This window comes from Nycticebus coucang, chromosome 16 (genome assembly GCF_027406575.1).
Source record: "Nycticebus coucang isolate mNycCou1 chromosome 16, mNycCou1.pri, whole genome shotgun sequence".
Taxonomy (NCBI): domain Eukaryota; kingdom Metazoa; phylum Chordata; class Mammalia; order Primates; family Lorisidae; genus Nycticebus; species Nycticebus coucang.
The window spans coordinates 90,251,244-90,272,606 of NC_069795.1; the positions used below are offsets into that span (position 1 = coordinate 90,251,244).

Here is a 21,363-nt window from a genome sequence, read left to right on the forward strand (position 1 = left end):
GCAAAGCTGAAAGAATTGGGATTTATATGAAGGCTGTCTGGAGGCCTTTTCCCCAACCTTTCCTTTACCCTGTTTAGTTTAAAAAACAAACAAACAAAAAACAGGCATGGCGGGACTAGATGAATTGTCCCCTGATTTCATCTTCAGGTGGCTTTAGGACTCACCTCCCTTCCTGAGCAGTCAATCCTCTAAATTGATCTGACTGTCCAAGAGTCACATCCTGACTTCATCTCCTTCTTTTGCAGGTGGTGGAGTTTGACACCCCATCAGTCCTTCTGTCCAATGATAGTTCCCGGTTCTATGCCATGTTTGCTGCTGTGGAGAACAAGGTTGCTGTCAAGGGCTAACTCCTACTCATTGATCAAGTCCCTTTTCTTTGGAGCATTGCCATTCCCTGCCTGGGGCGGGCCCCTCATCGCGTCCTCCTGCCGAAACCTTGCCTTTCCCAATTTGGTCTTTCGCACAGCAGTTCAGGATCAGCTTTGTGTTTTACTTTTAGGAGAGTCCTATTTTGATTATTGTATTTATTCCATATTCATGTAAACAGAATTTAGTTTTTGTTCTTAATTGCACTCTAAAAGGTTCAGGGAACCGTTATTATAATTGTATCAGAGGCCTATAATGAAGCTTTATACGTGTAGCTATATCTATATGAAATTCTGTACATAGCCTATATTTACAGTGAAAATGTAAGCTGTTTATTTTATATTAAAATAAGCACTGTGCTAATGACAGTGCATATTCCTTTCTATCATTTTTGTACAGTTTGCTGTACTAGAGATACGGTTTTGCTATTAGACTGTAGGAAGGGTAGCATTTCATTCATTCTTCTCTAGCGGGTGGGTTCATGGTGCCGGGTTTTCTGGGTGTCTAGAGGAAGGTGTGTGGCAAGAGTGGGCTGTCCGGGGCCCCTGTGCTGCCTGCCCACAGCCACTCCCGGGCAGGTGGAGTGGGGTGGGGCTGCTGGAGGCCGCGCAGAGCGCTGTGGATTCTCAGGGCTCCTGCCTTCTGTCCTGGTGTCACTTCCTGTTTCTGTTAGGAGAGCAGCAGGGCAACGCCCTGGCCCCCTTTTCACTCCCTCCAACAGGAGTAAGAATTACAGAAACATTCCTCAGAGTAGGGGGAGTTTCTTTCCTGCCTTCCTCTTTTTGCTGTCGTTTCTAAACAAAAATCAGTTTATTCACAGAGTGTCCCACTGCCTCAGGTTCCTAACGCTGGCCACTTGCACAGAGCTCTCCAGCTCCTAGACCTGTTGGTTCCAAGCCCCGGAGCCAACTGCTGCTTTTTTAGGTGGTACTTTTTCATTTGCCTGTTCCCACACCTCCACGGTTCAGTGACAGGGTTCAGGGTTTTGTGGGTCTGTTTTCCTTTCTCCCTGCAGTTGTCACACAGTCTCTCTCTCTCTCCAAAGACTGCGACTTTAAGCAGCTCTTGCTAATCAGTGTCTCACACTGGCGTAGAAGTTTTTTGTACTGTAAAGAGACCTACCTCAGGTTGCTGATTGCAGTGTGGTTTGGTGTGTTCCCACCAACCCCCTTCGTGCTGTGGGGCCGGTAGCTCAGGTGGGCGTGGTCACTGCTGTCATCAATTGAACGGTCAGCGTTGCATGTCGTGACCAACTAGACATTCTGTCGCCTTAGCATGTTTGCTGAACACCTTGTGGAAGCAAAAATCTAAAAAAGTGAATAAAATTATTTTGGATTTTGTAAAACTCTTGGTGTATAAAATAGTTCTCTGGGAGGGGAGTGAGTGTTCCGGAATGGCTCTGGAGTATCGGAGCCTTGGATCTGAATTTCCAGCAGTGGGGTTTCCTCTGGAAAGGACTCATAGCTGGTTGGTTGCAAGGGACATGGGGCCCAAAATGTCTGGCAGCCTTAGTCCCTGCAGCCTTGTTCTTAGGCACAGTCCCCAAGTAAAGTTCCTTTGCTGCTAATAAGAGGATGGGGAGTATGAAAGGTGAATGTTGTACCGGGGCGGGCAATTAGGATAAAATATATTTAAAATGAGTAGTTTGTTGAGGATTCTCAGCAATTGAAGCAATATAATCGCCCTTTCAGCCAATTCGTTCAGATTCACCCATTGAGAATTCAGAAGGTACTCATTCTCAGTTTCTGGCTGTATGGTGTTGAATCCAGCCAAGGAAGCTTTTAACTCTTTGGTATTAGTCCTGCTGGTCATCAGTGGAAATCACGTCTTAAACCCAGCTTTTTATAAACTACCTGTACTGTCTTAAAAACTCAGGGGCTTGGCTCTAAAGTTGAATGTCCAGTTCCTCAGTTGCCACATGTCAAGTGCTCAGTGGCCGTGTGTGGCTACCACATTGCCTAGAGCAGATACAGAGCATGACCATTGTTGCAGAAAGTTGTGTTCGATAGCCCTGATCTATGGTAACTACTTACTGGTGCACTGGGTTTATCATCCCAAAAGTTAACAAGATCAACAGAAAGAGACCCTTCATGGTCTTCTTACCCTGGCTCTCTGTTGGTGTGGCGCTAACTTCCCTCTCTCAATTCTGTTCTCTCCCATCCCTTGGTTCTCCTCCCACCTCACTCAACCTGCTTTGCCTAACTTAAAAAAAGGTATTTCCTTGACTTCTGCCCATCCCATTTTCTCTGCGAGTTGCTGTGCTCCCGCCAGCACAGTGACATACTTTCAGGAGCAGTCTCCGGCAGCCTGTAGATGACCTCCCCTGGGCATCTCCTGGCCACCTTAGACAGCACTCCAACCTCCCAGTCCTTCAGGCTGGAAGCCTCAGGTTCACTTTTAACTCTCCCACCACTCTCCAAATTCAGTCCCTTGCAGCTCCTATGCCTTTCCACCCCCTACCCCTCCTCCCCTCATTAAGACCAGCTTCTTCCCGTATTATAGGTATAACCTCTTAACTGGTCTCCCTGCCTCAGTATCCCTCTCTGAACCATTGTTTACTACTACCAAAATAGCACCAAAAATACAAGTTGTTCAAATACTTTTTCCAAAAATCTTCAGGGAGCCATTGCCTATGAAATGGCCAATATATTCCTTGTCTTGGCAGCCAAGGGTGTGCAGTATCTGGCTCCAACCCTCCTTTTCTACTTAATGTTTCTGAAATTATAGGCCCCATATATTTTTTCACCTTTAAGTCTTTCCTGTTTTTCCTGCCTGGAATTTATTGATTCTCTCCTGTCAAATAAAGTCATGATTATTTTAAACTCAGGTCAAACATTGGGTCCTTCACAAAGCCTTGCTCTTCAAATCTCTCTGGATTCCTCCAACACTTTGCTGACACATCTAAGATTTATTTCCTTTTGCTTTTCATATGACCACTGATTTTTCCCTACATAAACATTATTAAGTATTAAGTTTTACATATAAACATGCTTAATAAGTATCAGACTATTCATCTGACTCTTGAACAGTGCCTTATACATGGATATTCAATGAATATTAATATAAATCAGTGTTACCAACTTTCATTGTGGTTATAACAAAAAAGAATGTAATTGCTTCAGACAAACTAAGCAGCATTAAGGAAAGAGTGCTTCAGAAAATGGAATAACTTCCATGTGGAATGACTTCAGAAAAGCCAAGAAATAATGCCCAGTGTTGGGTGAGTGGCTTAATGATGTGCCAGCCCCTTCCTACCCCTTTTCTGCTTGATCACTTGGAAACAGGACATAGGACTAAAGGTAATGAGGCTTAGGGACACAAAAAGATGCAGCTAACTAGAACCTTACCTTGCACTGTTGTGTGCCAAATTTCTTTCAGTATCCTTTTTTTCTGATTATAAAAGGGATGTATGCTTATTGCATAAAATTTGGAAAATGCAGAAAAGTGCAGTGAAGAAACTCAAAATTGCCTGTAGCCCTACTGTGGTAAGATATATTTTCCAAGGTGGCTGCATTAGTATGCAGTTTTTGGCCAGGGCTGGGTTTGAACCCGCCACCTCTGGCATATGGGGCTGGCGCCCTACTCCTTGAGCCACAGGCGCCGCCCTGGCTGCATTAGTATGTCCTTGCTACTGTCCCACCTAGAAATAGAATCTATTTCTCTACCTCTTTGCCCTGTGAGCACTTTGACCAATAGAATATGGCAGGAGTGATACTGTGCCAGTTCTGTAAAGCCCTTATGTGGCCTAGCAGCTCACACTACCTCCCTCTTAGAAGCCAGCTGTCAAGTAAGCAGTGCAACTATCTGGAGGCCCCATGAAGCCATTTTTGAAGTGGAACTGGCTCCAACTACCCAGCTCATCTCTTCCCAAATTCCTGAGCAAAATAAGGTTTTTTAAAGCTATTACATTTGGGGGTAGTTACACAGCATTACAAAAGCATTCGTCACCCAGGAATAGCCAATGTTACGTTGCTGTATCGTTTATGGCTTTTCTAAGCATATATGTTTTGCTTAAAACAACACCCTCTCACTGTGTTGCCCAGGCTGATCTTGAATTCCTGATCTCAAGTGATCCTCCCAATTTTTTTTATTTTTCTTTTTCCATACAGAAACAGTCTCACACTGTTACCCAGACTAGAGTGTAGTGGTGTAATCACAGCTCTCAACCACATCAAACTCCTGGGCTCAAGCAATCCTCCCACATCAACTCCCAAGTAGCTGGAACTGCAGGAATGTGCCACCACAGCCAGCTAATTTTTTTATGTTTTGTAGAGATAGGGGTCTTACTATGTTGCTCAGGTTGGACTAGAGCTCCTGACCTCAAGTGATCCTTTTATCTCGGCCTCCCAAAGTGCTGAGATTTGTAATCCCATGTAATGCCCATCCCAGGCACATGACCCACTGTGCCTGGCCTTTAAGTTTGATTTCTTTTTTTGAGACAGAGTCTCATTCTGTCACCCTTGGTACAGTGCCATGGCCTCATAGCTCACAGCAACCTCAAACTCTTGGGCTCAAGTGATCGTTTTGCCTCAGCCTCCCAAGTAGCTGGGACCACAGTGCTGTCTAAGGTGGCCAAGTAGCTAGTTTTTTCTATTTTTAGTAGAGATGGGGTCTTGCTCTTGTTTCAGCTGGTCTTGGACTCCTAAGTTCAAGCAGTCCACCCGCCTGGGCCTCCCAGAGTGCTAGGGTTACAGGCGTGAGCCACCACACCTGGTGATTTTTTTTTAAGGCGATTTCCACATCATGTTGTGCTTCCCCAGCTCCTAATTCTTTGCTTTTAAGTAGAGCAAGTAGGCTAACAAATATCTATAACAAATAGCCCCAAGCTTTCAGCAGTTTCCTGCAGTAACCCCGCTCTTGGCATGGAGCAGTGTGGGGCATGGAGAGTGGAGGAGGGTGGAGAGAGGGTTCTTTTCTTGCCTTCATTCAGGAACCCAGGCCTACTCACTCTGGTCGCCCTGCCAACCTCTAGAGCTAAGCTGAGCTGGATCCGCTGTGCTGACCAGGGAGAGAGAGCATGGGCTGTTGAGCAGAAAGTGTTTACGGGCCAGGCCTAACAACAGTAGACATTGCTTCCATCAAAATTCCCTTGGCTAGAATTCAGGGACACCTGTGTGCTAAGCACAGTACTTGGCACTTTTAGAGGGACCTTAATTTATTTTCTCCATCACTTTACAAGGTAAGTATAATTAAACACATTTTGCTGGTGAGGAAAGTTTCATGAAGATGAAGTTTTCCCAGGCCACACTTCCAGTATCTAGTAAATCACAGAAATTCAGACCCAAACAGCTTGTTTCCAGAGTTCAAGTTGTTCCTCTCTCCTGACTTCAGTCTGAGTTTCTTCAGGAGTAAATGCGTGTGCTTGACCAGATGGTCGCTAAGGATTCTTCCACCTCTTAACACTATGACTAATGTGAGTCAGTAAATATGGCCTGAAAAACCTGGATCCTGCTGGCCTCGTTAAGAACATAGCTCTAGGGCACTGTCTATCCTTGGTCCCACCGGGGAGGTAGAGTGTATTGAGGGAGGACCTCCTCTTTTCCTAGAATCTTCTCTGCATCCTGTTTCTTCATGTGGCCTGGGCTCAGGCAAGCTCCCTTCCACCCCTTGGGTGGACTACTGGCTACTACCCAAGTGAGAATCATCAGAGCTAGTAACTGGTTTTCTGCAGGCCCAGCACAGCTGTCTTCCTGAAAGGGAGCCTGAGTGCCAGCGGGTAGGACCATAGGCACACCACGGCTGGGGCAAAGGCACCGACCTTGCCTTGACTGGTTGGTTCACAGGGCTAGTGCCTGAGGGACACTGCTCTTACCCATTTGTGTCCTTGACAAAGAATCTGGTAGGCTGCAGTCCTGGGGCCTTTCTGACCACTGGTGAGAGAAAATATACCACCTGGCCCACTCTGGGAGTCTTCCCCTGATATCCCCATGGACCCATGACCACGACCCACCCCCAGGCCTGCCAAGAACTCCAACAACTCCCCCTTTCCAGAGTCATATATCCAGCCATCTCTTTCCTCACAGCTTCCCAAATACCTGGACTCTAGCTCCCTCAGGTCTTTTGATTTCCCCACCTCCCAAAATATATTTATTAAGCATCCATTAGGTGCCAGACACTCAGCAGGCACTGGAAACCAAAAGCAGATACATGGAGTTTACAGTCCACAGAAGAAATTACAGTTTGTCCTTGTTCCTGCCCCTCTGTGCCTCTATGTCTAAGACATGCAGCTGGCGGGTCAGCAGCACCCAGGATCTCATCCCTGGGGAGGTGCCTGGGCCAGTCCGACCCTGAGTCTTTTGAGAGATACTTTTTCTCTCTTGTCCTTGGTATGTGCCACCTTGGGGTCACCCTTCCTTACCTCAGGTGTCGTAAGATCCAAGGGTGCATTATAAGCGTGTGGTCCCAAGGGCTGGTGGCAAAGAGGTGTCTGGGCCTTGCGCCTCCTCCAGACCAGCCACAGGAGTGCCCAGGCACCGTACTACCCAGATTAGCCCACCACGCTGCCTCCCAGGGTCATAGGCCAAACCCTTGACGTGATCAACAGAAGGCTTTCACCTAGAGCAGCCCCTATGTGTTCTTCCTTTGGGAGCTCGTCAGCTGGTCAAGAATGCAGGGGCTGCTGCATCTAGGCCACGCAAGCATCTGTGCAACCACTGTATTCACGCTTATGAAAGCTGAACAATGTTTGGCTAAGATAAGTGATACCTGGAACCTATTCCCTAAATCACCCTCACCCAGCTGAGCTGTGTGGTACTCCCAAAGACACTATTCCTTGGGTATTGATACTTTGTCCCTGGCCAATACTGGTCACTCTCAGAAACATGCACATGAAGAAAGCTGCTGTATGGTTCCAGAAGATCTCTGTTGACAATAATGTCTAACACATAATGGTCCACACAATAAATCCCTTTTAGGCATTAGGAAAATTCTCAGCCTCTCAAGGATTCTGGAAAACGTAGTTGCATCGGGGTGTGTGTGGGGATGGGAAGGAGGAAGATGTTGATTTTGCCACACTCTTCGGACACTAAGCATATCCCTGGCCCTGAGATAATACTCGGAGGTCCGCACAACACTGTTGTTTTGCTGTCCTGCTCCCCTTCTTCAAACAGAATGAAAGCAGCTCCCCATGTGAACACCACTAGGACACTTCGCAGAATCCTAGATGCTGAGTTCCCTGCAAACTCTCAGACATCACATCATCTTCATCCCTAAAACCTATAGATTCAGTGGTGGTAGAGTATTCATGAGGAGCAAACATTGAAATGATAAAGGATACAGCAGGCACATTGGCTCACATCTGTAATCTCAGCACTTGGGAGGCAAAGGCAATGGGAGGATTGCTTGAGGTCAAGAGTTCAAGATCAGCCTGGGCAACATAGCAAGACCCCAACTTTAAAAATAAAAATATTAGCCAGGCATAATGCCATGAAGCTATAGTCCCAGCTACTGGGGAGGCTGAGGCGGGAGGATTGCTTGAGCCCAGGAATCTCATGGTTGCAGTGAGCTATGATGAAACCACTGCACTCCAGCCTGGGTGGCAGAGTGAGAAAACACTTTCTCTGAAAACAGTAATAGTAAAATAAGCAATTCAGGGCCATGTCCTTTAGCACTGGCCTTTGCTCTGGCTGCCTGGATATGGCCTCTGATTCTGCCTCTCCTTCCGTCAGGGATTCCTGGGTCTCCCAACCCTCTCCAGAAATAACTACTGTCCTTTGGGGACTTCATGTAATGTCTGCGGGCAAGCAGGCAGGCCACCTGTACTTGTTACTATTCACTCCCATAAGGCACTGAGGTACACTGTATAAATTAAACACTAACATAAGGAATAAAAACCTCTGGAAGCGTGACTAGCTCTGGGCTCTGCGTGTGTGTTTTCTCGTAGCCTTTAGTAGCCTTCCTTTTGAGAATGCTGACCTGTCTCAGCTGGGAGGCAGCTGTAGAAGAGGAAACAACTTGGAGACTGAAGACCTGGGTTAGAATTGCAGCCCTCCCAGTTTTTGTTTTTTTTTTTTCCTTTTTTTGAGACAGTCTTACTCTGTCATTCAGGCTAGAGTGCAGTGGCATCATCACAGATCACTGCAGCCTCAAACTCCTGGGCTCAAATGATCCTCTGACCTCAGCCTCCCAAGTAGCTGGTAGTTTAGGCACTTGCCACAATGCCTGGCTAATTTTTCTATTTTCAGTAGAGATGGGGTCTTGCTCTTGTTCAGGCTGGTCTTGAATTCCTGACCTCAAGCAATCCCCCCTCTTTGGTCTCTCAAAGTGCTAGGATTATAGGAGTGAGTCATCACATCCAGCCTCTCCCACTTTCTCAAGCAAATTTCTTATCTTCTGTTTATTGCAGAGAGAATTAGTCAGAAATTTGATATGAAAATATCTCATACAGGGAAGGTGCTCGGCCAATTAAGCTGTTTTTAGAGGGACAAAGGGAAATGGTCTGACTGTTGTCCATTCTTGGTTTAGCTTTTTTTTTTTAAACTACTATCTCCCACCACAATGCCCGGCTATTTTTAGAGATGAGGTCTCACTCTAGCTCAGGCTAGTATCAAACCTACAAGCTCAGGCAATCCATCCACCTCAGCTTCCCAAGTGCTGGGATTACAGGCATGAGCCACCACTCCTGGCCTCTTGGTTTAGAATTCTAAGAAGGAAACAGTTGGGTGGCTTATCTCCCAACATGCCAACCCATGGCCTGGGTAGCAAAAAGGCTAGAATCACAGGGAGACCACCAGGGAGGGGGTTATGACTTGAAGTGGGCTGCCACAGGGTCAGTCGCACTCTGTGTGGGGTTCCCTTTAAGAGGGAACCTTGTGCCCACTTCCACCATCTCACAGAGGAAGCCATGCGAACAATCACACTGGTAATTGGGCGGCACCTGTGGCTCAAGGAGTAGGGCGCTGGTCCCATATGCCAGAGGTGGCGGGTTCAAACCCAGCCCCGGCCAAAAACCACAAAAAAAAAAAAAAAAGAATCACACTGGTGATTGTCTAAGTGAGGAAGGAGCTAGTCACACAGGCTCTCCATTCCAGATCTGTGTCCCTGTGACCTCCCATCTCTGGAAGCTGATCACACTCTGTCCCAGTGTACTGGGTGTGTCTCTGTTCCGAGTGTCACGTCCCACCCTCAGCAGCCAGAACACCATGACCCTTGGGTGAGGGAGGGAAGAAGTTTGTTAAAGTTCAACACTCTTGGGAATGTTGAGCAGGCAAAGTCTCCCACTGGGTAGATAAATTTCTCCATCTTGAAAAGGCTTCAAATGCTATATCTGATTTTGAAGAGGTTCTGAGGAACATTCCTGACCCACATAGCCAGACAATAGCTGGTGCAAGTGGAATATGATCAGCAGGTCACAAGGCAGATGACAGGCCCGTCTTTTTATCCTGCCTCCACTTCCAAAACCATAGTCACCACCACAGCCACTGTTCAACTGCCTTCATCTACTACCAAAACCCTAGTGTCCACCAGCAACCCCCATCACAGCCACCCCAAATTACCAACACAATATGAATTAAGTTGCACGCTGGAACAGCATACTAGGTTACTGGATTATGTGCTGGGCGTGGCAGCTCACTCCTGTAATCCTAGCACTCTGGGAGGCCGAGGCTTGTGGATCACTTAAGCTCAGGGGTTTGAGACCAGCCTGAGCAAGAGTAAGACCCTGTTTCTACTAAAAGTAGAAAAACTACTAGTGGGGTGTTGTGGTGGGTGCCTGGAGTCCTAGCTACACGGGAGGCTGAGGTGAGAGGGTCATCTGAGCCCAGGAGTTTAAGGTTGCTATGAGCTAGGCTGAGATCACAGCAGTCTAGTCTGGGGAACAGAATGAGACTCTGCTGGGTTGTGAATGGTCCTTGGCCTCAAGTAGCTTACAGGAAAGGAGCAGCATAGAGGAGCCCTCATAAGGGGCTCACTGACACGCTCACACAGAGGAACATGGAGCACTGTGGGACAGATGTGGGGGCTGCCAGGTCCTTCTATCAGTTAGTCACTTCCCTCAATGGCAACTTGGTGTCAACAAGGCACCAAGGCGTTGTTGAGGGCGTCAACAATTATTGACACTGTTGAAGAAAACAAAGAAACAGAGACCTTGTCTGTAGCCACACCACCTTGAAGGTGCCTGATTTCATCAGAAAGGGAGACCAGGTGTCTGTGGGGTGGACACTCAATGCAGTTAACAGAGCCAGAAATCATCCCGAACAAGGCAATGGCCCTGAGCTGCAGCCCAGCCAGAGCTGAGAGAGAAGCCTCACCAGCAATAAGCTCCATGCGCCAGAGCTGAGGCTGATGCTAATACAGTGATGAAGGTTTCCCAACCTGTACCAGGCTAGAGCCCTGCAGCCCTGCTAAGCAGCATGGTCCAGGTGTGACTGGTGTGACCAAATGGATTTACTCCCGTGGGGAAAGACTTCTGGGGTTTGCCTCCTTCCATGACGCTGCCGAGAGCACCAGCATAAAAACAGGGTCAAGCCATGGGGAGAGGAAGGTAGTGGAAGGTGGGGGAAGCCTAAGGACTGGGAAGCAAAGGGGAGGACAGGAGACACAGGACCAAAGAGATGTTCTCCCTGCTCAGTGGGGTGGCTTTACTGGCGGCCTCCTTTCTGCTTCTGAAACTTGGCACCTTTTACTGGGAAAGGAGCCATCTCCCTCCTGGCCCATTCCCCTTCCCCATCCTTGGAAACCTATGGCAACTAAGCTTTCAACTGCATCCAGAGACGCTGCTCCAGGTAGGCAATCTGTCCTTGAGTTGGATGGCCTCAAGGGGTGAGCAGACAAACCCTTCCTTCCTCTCAGCCCAGGGATGCTGGAGATGGAAGGAACTGGGGTCAGATACATGTGGGGGTGAATCCTGGTCCTGCCACTCTTGAGCTCAGAGGCCTTGAGCCTCAGTTTCCTCATCTGTCCAATGCAGGTTTGTAGGTGTATTGCAAGGGCAGTGAAGTCCACTGCCATGTAACATGATGGAGAAAGCCATGCTGAGCAGGACTCTGTGTAGGACGCTACTCCAGGAGAACACTGTGGGTGGAAGGAATTTTGTGAAAAGCCACTTGAGATGGGAGTTGGGGTAATGGGACTCACAAGGGCACACTCAAGTACCATTACTCAAGTAATTACTGCACAAAGCCACCTCTAGGATAGACAGATAGGTGGAGGGTATCTATTGGATTGAGCCAGGCCTGAATGACTGCACAGAGCCACAGTGGGCAGGACACGCTGCCCTTTCCCTGGCAAGGCTCAGCTCTCTTCTCAATCAATGTTGAACAAATATATTTTTAAAGTATCTGGTTCAAGATATCAGAAAATTATGATCTTCAGGTGGCTTCTTACTCCCTGGAAGGTCATGGGAGTTGGAACACCTGAGTTTGAGGTTCTGGTCCTTTGCTACCTTTTCTGGCCTGTTTTTTAAGCCATACAATGGAGATGACCTCTTCTTGTACACTGATGCTGAGGGTGGACTCAAGTGACATGTATTGCCCACACAGGATACCAGCTCCCAGGCCTGATGGGGTGGGGTGCTGGGCCCTGATCATGCTAAGCACACGGGGAGCCAGTGACCCAGGTTTGGCTTATCTGGGAAAAGGGGTGGCCGTGCTCTGAGACAGTGCCCCAAAGGTGAGTGTTGCCTGGTCTCTCTGCAGCTGGCCCAGGCTCATGGACGTGTGTTCACCGTGTGGGTAGGCCTCACACCTGTCGTGGTGCTGAGCGGCTTTCAGGCGGTGAAGGAAGCGTTGGTCGCCAACTCAGAGCAGCTCTCTGGCAGGCCCCTCAGCCCACTCTTTTGGGACCTGTTTGGAGAAAGAGGTAGGGCTGCACTTCCTGTTGGCGATGGGGCGGCTGCTGGCTACTACACTCAAGGAGCAGTGCTGGCCCAGAACTGTTAACAAAGAGGGCACTCCTGAGAGGATCAAGTTTCCCTGGGGTGTGAAAAGAAACCAGCTCTTGAGGTCAAAAGACCCCCATTCAAGTCTCAGTTCAATTCAGCCCTTTGCCACCTGTGTGACCTTGGGCAAGTCAGCCCCACTCTGCCCTCAGTGTCAGATGTGGATAATGACTGCTCTCATGTCCTAAGGGTGTGCAGGGAGACCTAGCCACCGAAACACCAGGGAGTGCCTGGTACAGTGCCTAGCTCAGCAAATGCCCCCGTCCCTTCCCCTTCTTTGTCTCCTCCTCCATTTTCTGTGGGGACTGTTAAAGTCACAACCACGTTGGTGGACTGGGACAGGGCATAGCTGAGCCCACCTGAGGGTACCAGGCTCCCTGACCACCCCTCACTCACCTGTCAGAGCACCAACCCAGAGCCTGCTGGGAGAGTCATTTGGGGAGATGGGTCTGCCCTCGAAGCCTGGGCGAGAGCCAAGTGGTCGTGGCCTGGGAGGCTGGGAGAGGCTGGTGACTGTCCACCCCACCTCACCCTGGACCCAGGGGTCATCTGCAGCAACGGGCATACGTGGCGGCAACAGAGACGCTTCTGCGTGGTGACGCTCCGAGAGCTGGGCCTAGGTAAGCTGGCGCTGGAGGTGCAGCTGCAGGAAGAGGCAGCAGAGCTGGCTGAAGCCTTCCGCCAGGAGCAGGGTAAGCAGTGGGCTGGGGCAGGGGGGAAGACCTGATCCCCCACCTCACGCACACGTGGAGGAGGCTGAGCCTGCTGCACGTGCAGGGGTGTGCGTGTGTCCACAAAGCCTGCGAACAGCAGTTTTAAGCTGCCACAGTGCAGTGGGAGTTTCTCCGAGGTGGGCAGGCAGAGGCCCAGAAATGCTCAGGTTGCTATAGCTGGGGACATGTTCTCCAATAACATCTAATGCCTTTCAAACCTCCAACCATTTGCACATCGTATTGACCCTTCCAAATGACCCAGCCTTCCGTCCCTGTGAGAAACTCCAGCTCCTTCTGTCAGACCTGGCTAAGGTCACCTCCTCCAAGAAGTCCTCCTTGAACCTCAGGTACAGCTAGTCCCCCACCCTTTGTCCCCACCTGTGCATACCTGTTCCACATTCTGTTGTCATTTAAAAGTTGTCTGCGTCCCACTCCTCTCTGCAAACCTAGCAGCTGTCACAGAGCTGGCGAGTATGTGGAAGGTGCTCAGTAAGCATTTGCAGGGTGCGTGAATGAGAATGAGTGGCTGTCCACGCGTGTGACACGAGACCAGAGGAGCGCCTGGGCACTGCCCCTATGCCTCCTCAGCCTAAGCTTACCCCTCTACTCTCAGGTAGACCCTTCGACCCTCAGGTATACATTGTCAGGTCCACGGTCAGAGTGATTGGGGCCCTTGTGTTTGGCCACTGCTTCTTCTCGGAGGATCCTACCTTCCAGGAACTGACTCAAGCCATCGACTTTGGCCTGGCCTTTGTCAGCACCGTGTGGCGCCGGGTAATTGGCATTTGGGGAGGCAACTATGCAGGCTATTGGACAGCCGGGGCCCAAGGCAGGCAGGAGCCTCAGCCAGGGCCTGGCAGGAAAGAGACCGTGGGGCCTGATTCTGGGTCGCTTAGATGGCTTCTGTTTATCAGGCTGACACGTTCACAGCATCAGTCCTCTTCTGTGTGACTGGACAGGGAGTAAGAGGCAGGTCACATCCTCAGGAATGCAGCTTTCTGGGTCTGCAGCCTCCCAGCTAAGGCCAGGGCACAATCACTGTTACCACTGCTTTGTTTCTGTCTAGATTATTTTGGGGGTCTCCAGATGAGAGGCAGCCCTAAGCTGCTTATGTTAGAGGCTTCCACCCACTTTGGAGGCCCCTTGACTCAGGGGCTGAATCTGAGTAGGCCCTGGGGGGGCCTCTCTTCCCACAGCTGTACGACATGTTTCCCTGGGCCCTCCGCCATCTCCCAGGACCTCACCAGGAGATGTTCAGGTACCAGGAGGCTATAAGGGGCTTTATCTACCAGGAGATCATCAGGCACAAGCTTAGGGCACCTGAGGCCCCCAAGGACTTCATCAGCTGCTACCTGGCCCAGATCACTAAGGTAGGCCTGGAGCAGCTGCCAAGAAACAGAGGGGGCTGTCTTTCTAGGCTGTGCCTTGATTCTAAGCCATGTCTTGGTTCTTCATCTTGTCTTGGTCTACAAGCTTCCAGAGAACCCTAAAAGCTCCCTGAGTGGGTTCAAATGGGATTTCCCTCCCTATCTTTTCCCAGGCCAGGGCTGGCTTCTGCAAACAGGGGTAGGCAGGAAGCAAAGTACCTGGTTAATGTCAGGGGCAGCCCCATCAAAAGTCATCACAATGGGCTGCGCCTGTGGCTCAAAGGAGTAGGGCACCAGCCCCATATGCCAGAGGTGGCAGGTTCAAACCCAGTCCCAGCCAAAAACTGCAAAAAAAAAAAAAAAAGTCATCACAAATTGGGGCATAGTCCCTGCTACTCAGAAGGTGAGGCAGGAGGAACTCTTGAGTCTGGGAGTTTGAGTCCAGCCTGGGTGACATTGTCAGACCTTACCTCAAAAAAAAAGTTAGTGTAATTCTGGGACTTGGGTCTTCCTGAGGGGTCAGACCCCCAAGGAGTTTTGCTCCTACAAGTCTTGGAACAGGTCAGCCTCAAAGAGACATAAGAGCTCTTCTAGGAGAGAACGTTAGACCTAGAGCTGCTCCCCCAACCCACCCATCATCCACCTACCAGGCCACAGATGACCCTGTCTCCACATTCAACGAGGAGAACCTGATCCAGGTGGTGACTGACCTGTTTCTGGCTGGCACTGACACCACAGCCACCACCCTGCGCTGGGCGCTCATCTACATGGTCCAGCACAGAGCCATCCAGGGTGAGGGCCCTCACCCTGCCTGCCCATGCCTGTTTTCCCCCTGGGCCACACCACTCCTTCACTCTGCCCTGCGGTGCCAGGGGTGGGTCCTGGTCTCTCTCACCACTGTGGTACAAGAAGTGGTTATGGCTTTGAGTCAGGGAGGAGGGACTTTAGTTCCCACCCTGCTACTTGCTCTGTGCCATTCTGTTCTCTGAATCAGGGTAAAATAGGGCAACATTATTTTACTCACTCAGTGATCATTTAGCACCTACTAAGTGCCAGGTTCTATGCTAACATCCACCTCACAATCACAATCATGGAGGCAAAAAGGTGGCTGGAATTCTCTCAGGGACAAATTGGCTATGACCTAAGTTCAAATCCTGGCTCTACCAGTTTTGTGACCTTGGGCAAAAATATCTGTCCTGTTAGAACCAAGGTTTCCTCATGGTGATAATAGTTCCTATCAGGTGTATAGAGAGTGCCTGGCACCTAGTGGGTGCTCAAATCTGCGTCTTTTCCCTTCCCTCAAGTATTCCTGGAAAAGAAAACCCTACAAAATCTCGTTTCCAAGAGGCTAGCTCTGCCTCAGAGAAGGGCATGCTCCCATGGGGCCAGGGGAGGCAGCAGAGGGTAGAGTGACCCAGGGGTCATGAGCCTCGGGACAGTCTCTGGGTGGGGATGAAGGTGATGGGGTGCGATGGGGAGGCCAGGCCTCAGGTGCCCTCCCCAGACCCACACTGAGCTACCCACAGACAGGGTGCAGCAGGAGCTAGATGAGGTGCTGGGTGCTGCCTCTGCTGTCTGCTACCAAGACCGAAAACGACTACCCTACACCTGGGCTGTCCTCCACGAGGTGCAGCGCCTCAGCAGCGTTGTGGCTGTGGGCGCCGTGCGCCAATGCGTGACATCCACCCACGTGTGTGGCTACCCTATACCCAAGGTAGGTGGCCCCTATGCAGCCCCATGCCTGCCCATGCCCTTCCTGCCCAGCACAGCCATCTGCTATGGCTTCTGCCAACCTCCCAGCTCTCTATCGATCCATCAGTTAGTCATCTATCTATCTATCTATCTATCTATCTATCTATCTATCTATCTATCTATCTATCATAACCCCCCATTTAGGATGGGGATTATGACTATAAAAGAATGTACTCACCAAAGGATAATTTTTAAAGTTCCCTATCACTCAGAAATAACCCTTGAAGACCCCTTTCCAATCTTCTTGTACCCAAATACATTTTACATAGTTGTGATTATGCTACCTGTATCATCCAGCATCAGAGTCCCCGGAAGGCTTGTTAAGACAGACAGTGTTGGGTCCCACTCCAGGGTGTGGGGGGTCGGGCCTGAGAATTTGTTTGTGTAACAGGTTCCCAAGCAGTGCTGATGCTGTGGGTCTAGGAACCCACCACACCTTGATAACCACTGCTCCACCCGGGTTCGGTGGCTCACGCCTATATCCTAGCACTCTGGGAGGCCAATGCGGGTGGATTGCCTTAACTCACAAGTTTGAGACCAGATTGAGCAAAAGCGAGACCCCATCTCTAAAAAAAATATACAGGCATCATGGCAGTCACCTGTAGTCCCAGCTCTTTGGGAGGCTGAGGCAAGAGAATCTCTTGAGCCCAAGAGTTTGAGGTTGCTGTGAGCTATGATGTCATAGCACTCTACCCAGGGCAATAAAATGAGACTCTGTTTCAAAAAAAAAAAAAAAAAAAATACACTGCTCAGGAGGCTGAGGCTGGAGAATCGCGAAAGCCCAAGAGCTGGAGGTTGCTGTGAGTCCTGTGACATCATGGCACTCTACTAAGGGTGGTAAAGTGAGAATGTCTCTACCAAAAAAAAAAAAAAAATACAACAAAAGCCCACTGCCCATTCCTCTTAATGGCAGCATAAAGTTCCACAAAATGGATATTTTGTAATTTTTAACCCTTGTTGGTGAATAGTTAGGCCATTTACAGTTTATATGCCCAAGGCTTCCTCTGAATTTTGAATTACATCCTTAGAACTGGTTTCTACCAGAAAGGCCTTTCTTGTTTCTTTCATTTTATAACAAAGTTAAGCAAATAAGGATAGAAGAAGAGAGTTATATAAAAATAAGTCAAGAACGGCTTCTTCATATGCACATGTTATATAGAGGTGTTTTGCATTGTCTGCTGGTCTGACTGGCTGATGCTGAGCTGTCCTTGGCAGGAAATGACCAAAAAATTCATAGGTTTGTCAAGTGTCTCTGGGAATGGAGGATAAGACCTTGTCATCAGTTCATCTTGCAGCTAGCATGGCAGGTTTTCTAGAAGCTGTGCCAGATTAAGTTGAGAAGGAACCAGAGTTCAGCTCTGTTTTGTGCCATTTGTGATTAGAAATTTCCTTATTATTAAAAAAAGAAAAAAAGGGCGGCACCTGTAGCTCAAGGAGTAGGGCGCCGGTCCCATATGCCAGAGGTGGCGGGTTCAAACCCAGCCCCGGCCAAAAACCACAAAAAAAAAAAAAAAAAAAAAAAAAAAAAAAGAAAGAAATTTCCTTATTAAGAGCCCCTTCCTGCCAATTTGACTCTAGATAAAGGCTCCAGGGGACTCTTAATTACCTGAAATCAATATTGAGCTTTTACAACTTGGGTGAGAGATAAATGCTGAAAGTGGAATCAGTGTTTGATGGTAGATCATTAAATGTTACAGCTATTCCCAAACTGTTCCTATTTCATCAGCTGAGTGATAGTGACAACAGCAATGCTTCCTGATACAATGGTTGCATTCAAGCAAGCCTGACTTGCTATTTGCTTCTAAACCCTACTGGGAAGAAGCTGGCATAGAGTACCCAGAAGGCACCCAGCTGGCAGATGGCTCTACAATATGGGGAGAAGGAGGATTGCCCTTTTTGTGTGCTAGATAAGCTATGCTCTGAACCTGTCCCATGAGCTAAAACCAGTCAGTCACTTTGCAAGGAAGCCAGAACATCATGCAAAACAGGATACAAATAATTCTGGAGTGAAAAGAACATCTTGCTAGGAGCCTTTCTCTGAAAGTGATTATTAAGAACTGTTGCAATGCAGAGGGTTACTTAAACCCAGGTGGGGGAGAATGGGGCAATCCCTAGGATTAGAGCTGGGAAATGAGTACTTTACACAGGCGGCAGCAAGAACATACCTCTACTTAAAGCTACAGTGACCAGGTCTGGTTGCCCCGTTGGTCCAGATAGCTAGGGTCAGACCCTCTCTTACAGCCTACAGCACCACAGCAACAATAAAAAAGTGCCTTCTCAGGCCAGGTGCGGTGGCTCACACCTGTAAGCCTAGCACTCTGGAGGCCAAGGTGGGTGGATTGGTTGAGCTCACAAGTTCAGGACCAGCCTGAGCAAGAGCAAGACCTCATCTCTAAAAATAGCCAGGTCTTGTGGTGAACACCTGTAGTCCCAGCTACTCGGGAGGCTGAGGCAAGAGGATCACTTGAGCCTAGGAATTGGAGGTTGCTATGACCTATGATGCCATGGCACTGTACCCAAGGCAATAGAGATGTTGTCTCCCCCTCCCCCCAAAAAAGTGCCTTCTGAAAGTATTTACATCAGCTCAAGCTCAATCTCTGCATTCTTCCCTGGTTTCTGTGTGGGATGCAGGCTTCAAACTCTCCTGAGCTTTTTTTTTTTTTTTTTTCAATTTCAAGCTATCTTTATCAAGATGAAGAATCCTGTCGCAGTAGGGGGGTGGCCAACCTGTGGTCTTCAGGCCAAATGTGGATTATGTGAGGACACTTTTGCTTATCTGTGGTGGCAGCTATCACAAAAATTATGCACGGACCTTTTTTTCCCCTGTTCATCAGTTTTCATTAATGGTTGTGTATTTAGTGTGTGGCCCAGACAACTCTTATTCTTCTAATGTGCAGCAGAGAAGCCAAAAGGTTGGGCACCCCTGCCAGTCAGTGCCCTGCTCCCTACAGGAGCAGCTAGTTTAATTCTATTGTATTTGATAAATGAGCCATGGGGTAGCAGGCCTTCCCCAGAATCCTTAAGCTGAGAGTCCTGGGTCCTAGGACCATAACCAACCCCATCTTTGCCCCACTTGGACCTCCTTATGCTGGTTCTGGCCATCCCACATGGTAGGAGCAGAAGTAGCCCTGCTCCCAGCTCACAGTCTGCTTCATTGTCTAATCACTCACTTCTCCTTTGAGATAGAGTGAGGGCTAGGGTTAGGGTCAGGGTTAGAATTTGGGGTGAGGACTAGAGTTGGAGTTATGGTTCATATTTTCCTCTCCCCACGCTACAGAGTGGAGCTTTGTCTGCTTTTCTTCTCTTTGTCTTTCCATCAGTCAGTCCTTTCTCTTTGTCTGTTTGCCATTCCATTTCTTCTCTGTCTCTCTCTCTGATACACACACACACCCTTGTCCCAGTGTTTGCTACCCTGTACCACACCTGGTTCCTTCCAGGCATGAGCACAGCTGCTGGCCTCCTCTATAGGAGGCAATGGCTCTGTATCTCTAGATCTAGCTGAGAATCTTCAGAATAAAGATGGGCAGCTTTTAGCCAGGAGGGCGTAATGCTCATTGCCTTCACTGAGCCTATGGAGAGGGCACCCTGAGAAGGCCTGGCCTTCCTGCTAAACCTTCATAAGGCCCCCTGAGCTACTCCCACAAGCACATTGGGTGTTCTTTGAGCTCGCTTTGGCCCAGTCTCAAGGCTGGGGACTGGGTTGTCTGAGGGTCCCTAAGCCCTACCAGCTCCCTTCTGCAGGGCACCATCATCTTGCCCAACCTGGCCTCCGTGCTCTATGACCCCGAGTGCTGGGAAACCCCTCGACAGTTCAACCCTGGCCACTTCCTGGACAAGGATGGAAGCTTTGTGGTCAATGAGGCCTTCCTGCCATTCTCTGCAGGTACTAGGCACAGTGCTGGATTCCGGGTGGCGGCTGGGGGTATGGAGGGACACACACGGATAGCTGCTACCCTCTGACCTTTCTGCTTCCAGGGCATCGGATGTGCCCTGGGGACCAGCTGGCTCGAATGGAGCTCTTCCTGATGTTTGCCACCCTCCTGAGGAACTTTTGGTTCCAATTGCCAGAAGGGAGCTCAGGTCTCAGGCTGGAGTACATCTTTGGGGGCACCCTGCAGCCCCAGCCCCAGGAGATCTGTGCAGTGCCCCGCCTGGACAGCCCCAGCCCAGGTCCTCGGGCAGAGGGCCAATAGCCAGCTGGGCATCTAGAGGCCTGTCCTCCAGGAAGTCCTTCCTCAGTCTCTCTTGGCTTCTGCAAAGTTAGAGAAGAGGAAGAACAGGGCTTCATGCAGCTCAGCTGCTCCTGGTTTTCCCTAACACAAGGTCTGTGGGGTGTCACTAAAAACAGACTTATCAAGGATTCTACAAAGGTAGCTCAGTTTGTGTAGCTCAGTTCTTACATTAAAAGTTAGTTATACCTTGCTGGGAGAACATATTAGTAGGTTAGTTAAGCTTGACATTAAATCAGTTCACAACCTCAATTTTGGGAATTCAGCTTCACAAGGTAGACAAACTTTTAAGCAGAAGTATACGTATAATCATGCATGTAAGTATAGTACTCTGGATGCTGGGGACTGATAAGGCAAAAAGGTTGGGGGAGCTTATTTTCTGCCCTCTCCTGCCCTCTCTTGACCAGAAAGTAGAAGTGCAGGTCTAGAATCTTCCCCATCTATCAGGCAAAGCCAGCAGCCAAATGTAACCATTCCCATCAAATTCTCCACCATGGACTCCTTTTTGTTTCCCCACAAGGGTCTCCAAGTTTTGAAACACCATCACTCTAGACAAGTCTTGTTCATTAAAAAAAGAAAAACTTGTATTAAGGAAAATCAAATTAAAATCAAAATGAGATACTACTACACATCTGTTAGAATTGCTGTGACCAAACCCCGACAACCCCAAGTACTGGAAATTTGCAGCATAACTATAGTTCCTGTGCACTGCTGTGGGAATATAAAATGACACAACAATGTTGGAAAAGAGTTTGGCAATTTCTTATAAAATTAAACATTACACCACACAATCCAGCCATGTCACTCCTAGGTATTATTACCCCAAAGAAATCAAAATGTATTTTCATACAAACACATACTACTACATGATTCCATTTCTGTGATATTCTCGAAAGGGGAAAACTATAGATACAAAAAGAAGATAAGTGGTTGCCAGGATCTGGGAGTGAGATGGGGTAACTTCAAGGGACATAAAGGAACTTTATGGAGTAATGGAAATATGTTCCTTCTTGATTGTGGTGATAGTTACATGACTGTACTTGTCAAAACTCATATAACTG

The 21,363-nt window shown here is 48.8% G+C and overlaps 3 protein-coding genes across 10 annotated transcripts in view; all 3 read left to right on the plus strand.

The window, feature by feature from the left end:
• Positions 1 to 1,711, plus strand: part of ABCC5 (ATP binding cassette subfamily C member 5) — a 100,802-nt gene extending 99,091 nt beyond the window's left edge. For all 8 annotated transcript variants that reach the window (XM_053564226.1, XM_053564230.1, XM_053564231.1 and 5 more), the window contains one exon: positions 246 to 1,711. In XM_053564226.1, the coding sequence (XP_053420201.1) occupies positions 246 to 347 (102 nt within the window). In that variant the 3' untranslated portion in view covers positions 348 to 1,711. The remainder of the gene's footprint in view (positions 1 to 245) is intronic.
• Positions 1,712 to 11,318: 9,607 nt separating this feature from the next.
• Positions 11,319 to 12,982, plus strand: LOC128567486 (cytochrome P450 2H2-like). Its single transcript, XM_053564645.1, has 3 exons — positions 11,319 to 11,378; positions 12,000 to 12,162; positions 12,784 to 12,982. The coding sequence occupies exons 1-3, from the start codon at positions 11,319 to 11,321 to the stop codon at positions 12,966 to 12,968; spliced, it is 408 nt and encodes a 135-aa protein (XP_053420620.1). The 3' UTR covers positions 12,969 to 12,982.
• A 189-nt stretch (positions 12,983 to 13,171) lies between these two features.
• Positions 13,172 to 20,266, plus strand: LOC128567487 (cytochrome P450 2J2-like). The gene is made up of 6 exons (XM_053564646.1): positions 13,172 to 13,728; positions 14,151 to 14,324; positions 14,972 to 15,113; positions 15,848 to 16,035; positions 19,815 to 19,956; positions 20,049 to 20,266. Exons 1-6 carry the CDS (start codon positions 13,531 to 13,533, stop codon positions 20,264 to 20,266), a joined length of 1,062 nt encoding a protein of 353 aa, XP_053420621.1. The 5' UTR covers positions 13,172 to 13,530.
• Positions 20,267 to 21,363: the final 1,097 nt, after the last annotated feature.

What these genes read in the sequence shown, in the direction of transcription:
- LOC128567487 (XM_053564646.1), top strand. Translation starts at nt 13,531, where the DNA reads ATGCCTCCTCAGCCTAAGCTTACCCCTCTACTCTCAGGTAGACCCTTC. An exon ending in CCAGCACAGAGCCATCCAGG is followed by an intron (nt 15,114 to 15,847) that starts GTGAGGGCCCTC and finishes AGCTACCCACAG; the next exon opens with ACAGGGTGCAGCAGGAGCTA. An exon ending in GTGGCTACCCTATACCCAAG is followed by an intron (nt 16,036 to 19,814) that starts GTAGGTGGCCCC and finishes TCCCTTCTGCAG; the next exon opens with GGCACCATCATCTTGCCCAA.
- LOC128567486 (XM_053564645.1), top strand. Translation starts at nt 11,319, where the DNA reads ATGATGGAGAAAGCCATGCTGAGCAGGACTCTGTGTAGGACGCTACTC. An exon ending in CGCTACTCCAGGAGAACACT is followed by an intron (nt 11,379 to 11,999) that starts GTGGGTGGAAGG and finishes GTCTCTCTGCAG; the next exon opens with CTGGCCCAGGCTCATGGACG. An exon ending in GGACCTGTTTGGAGAAAGAG is followed by an intron (nt 12,163 to 12,783) that starts GTAGGGCTGCAC and finishes CCCTGGACCCAG; the next exon opens with GGGTCATCTGCAGCAACGGG.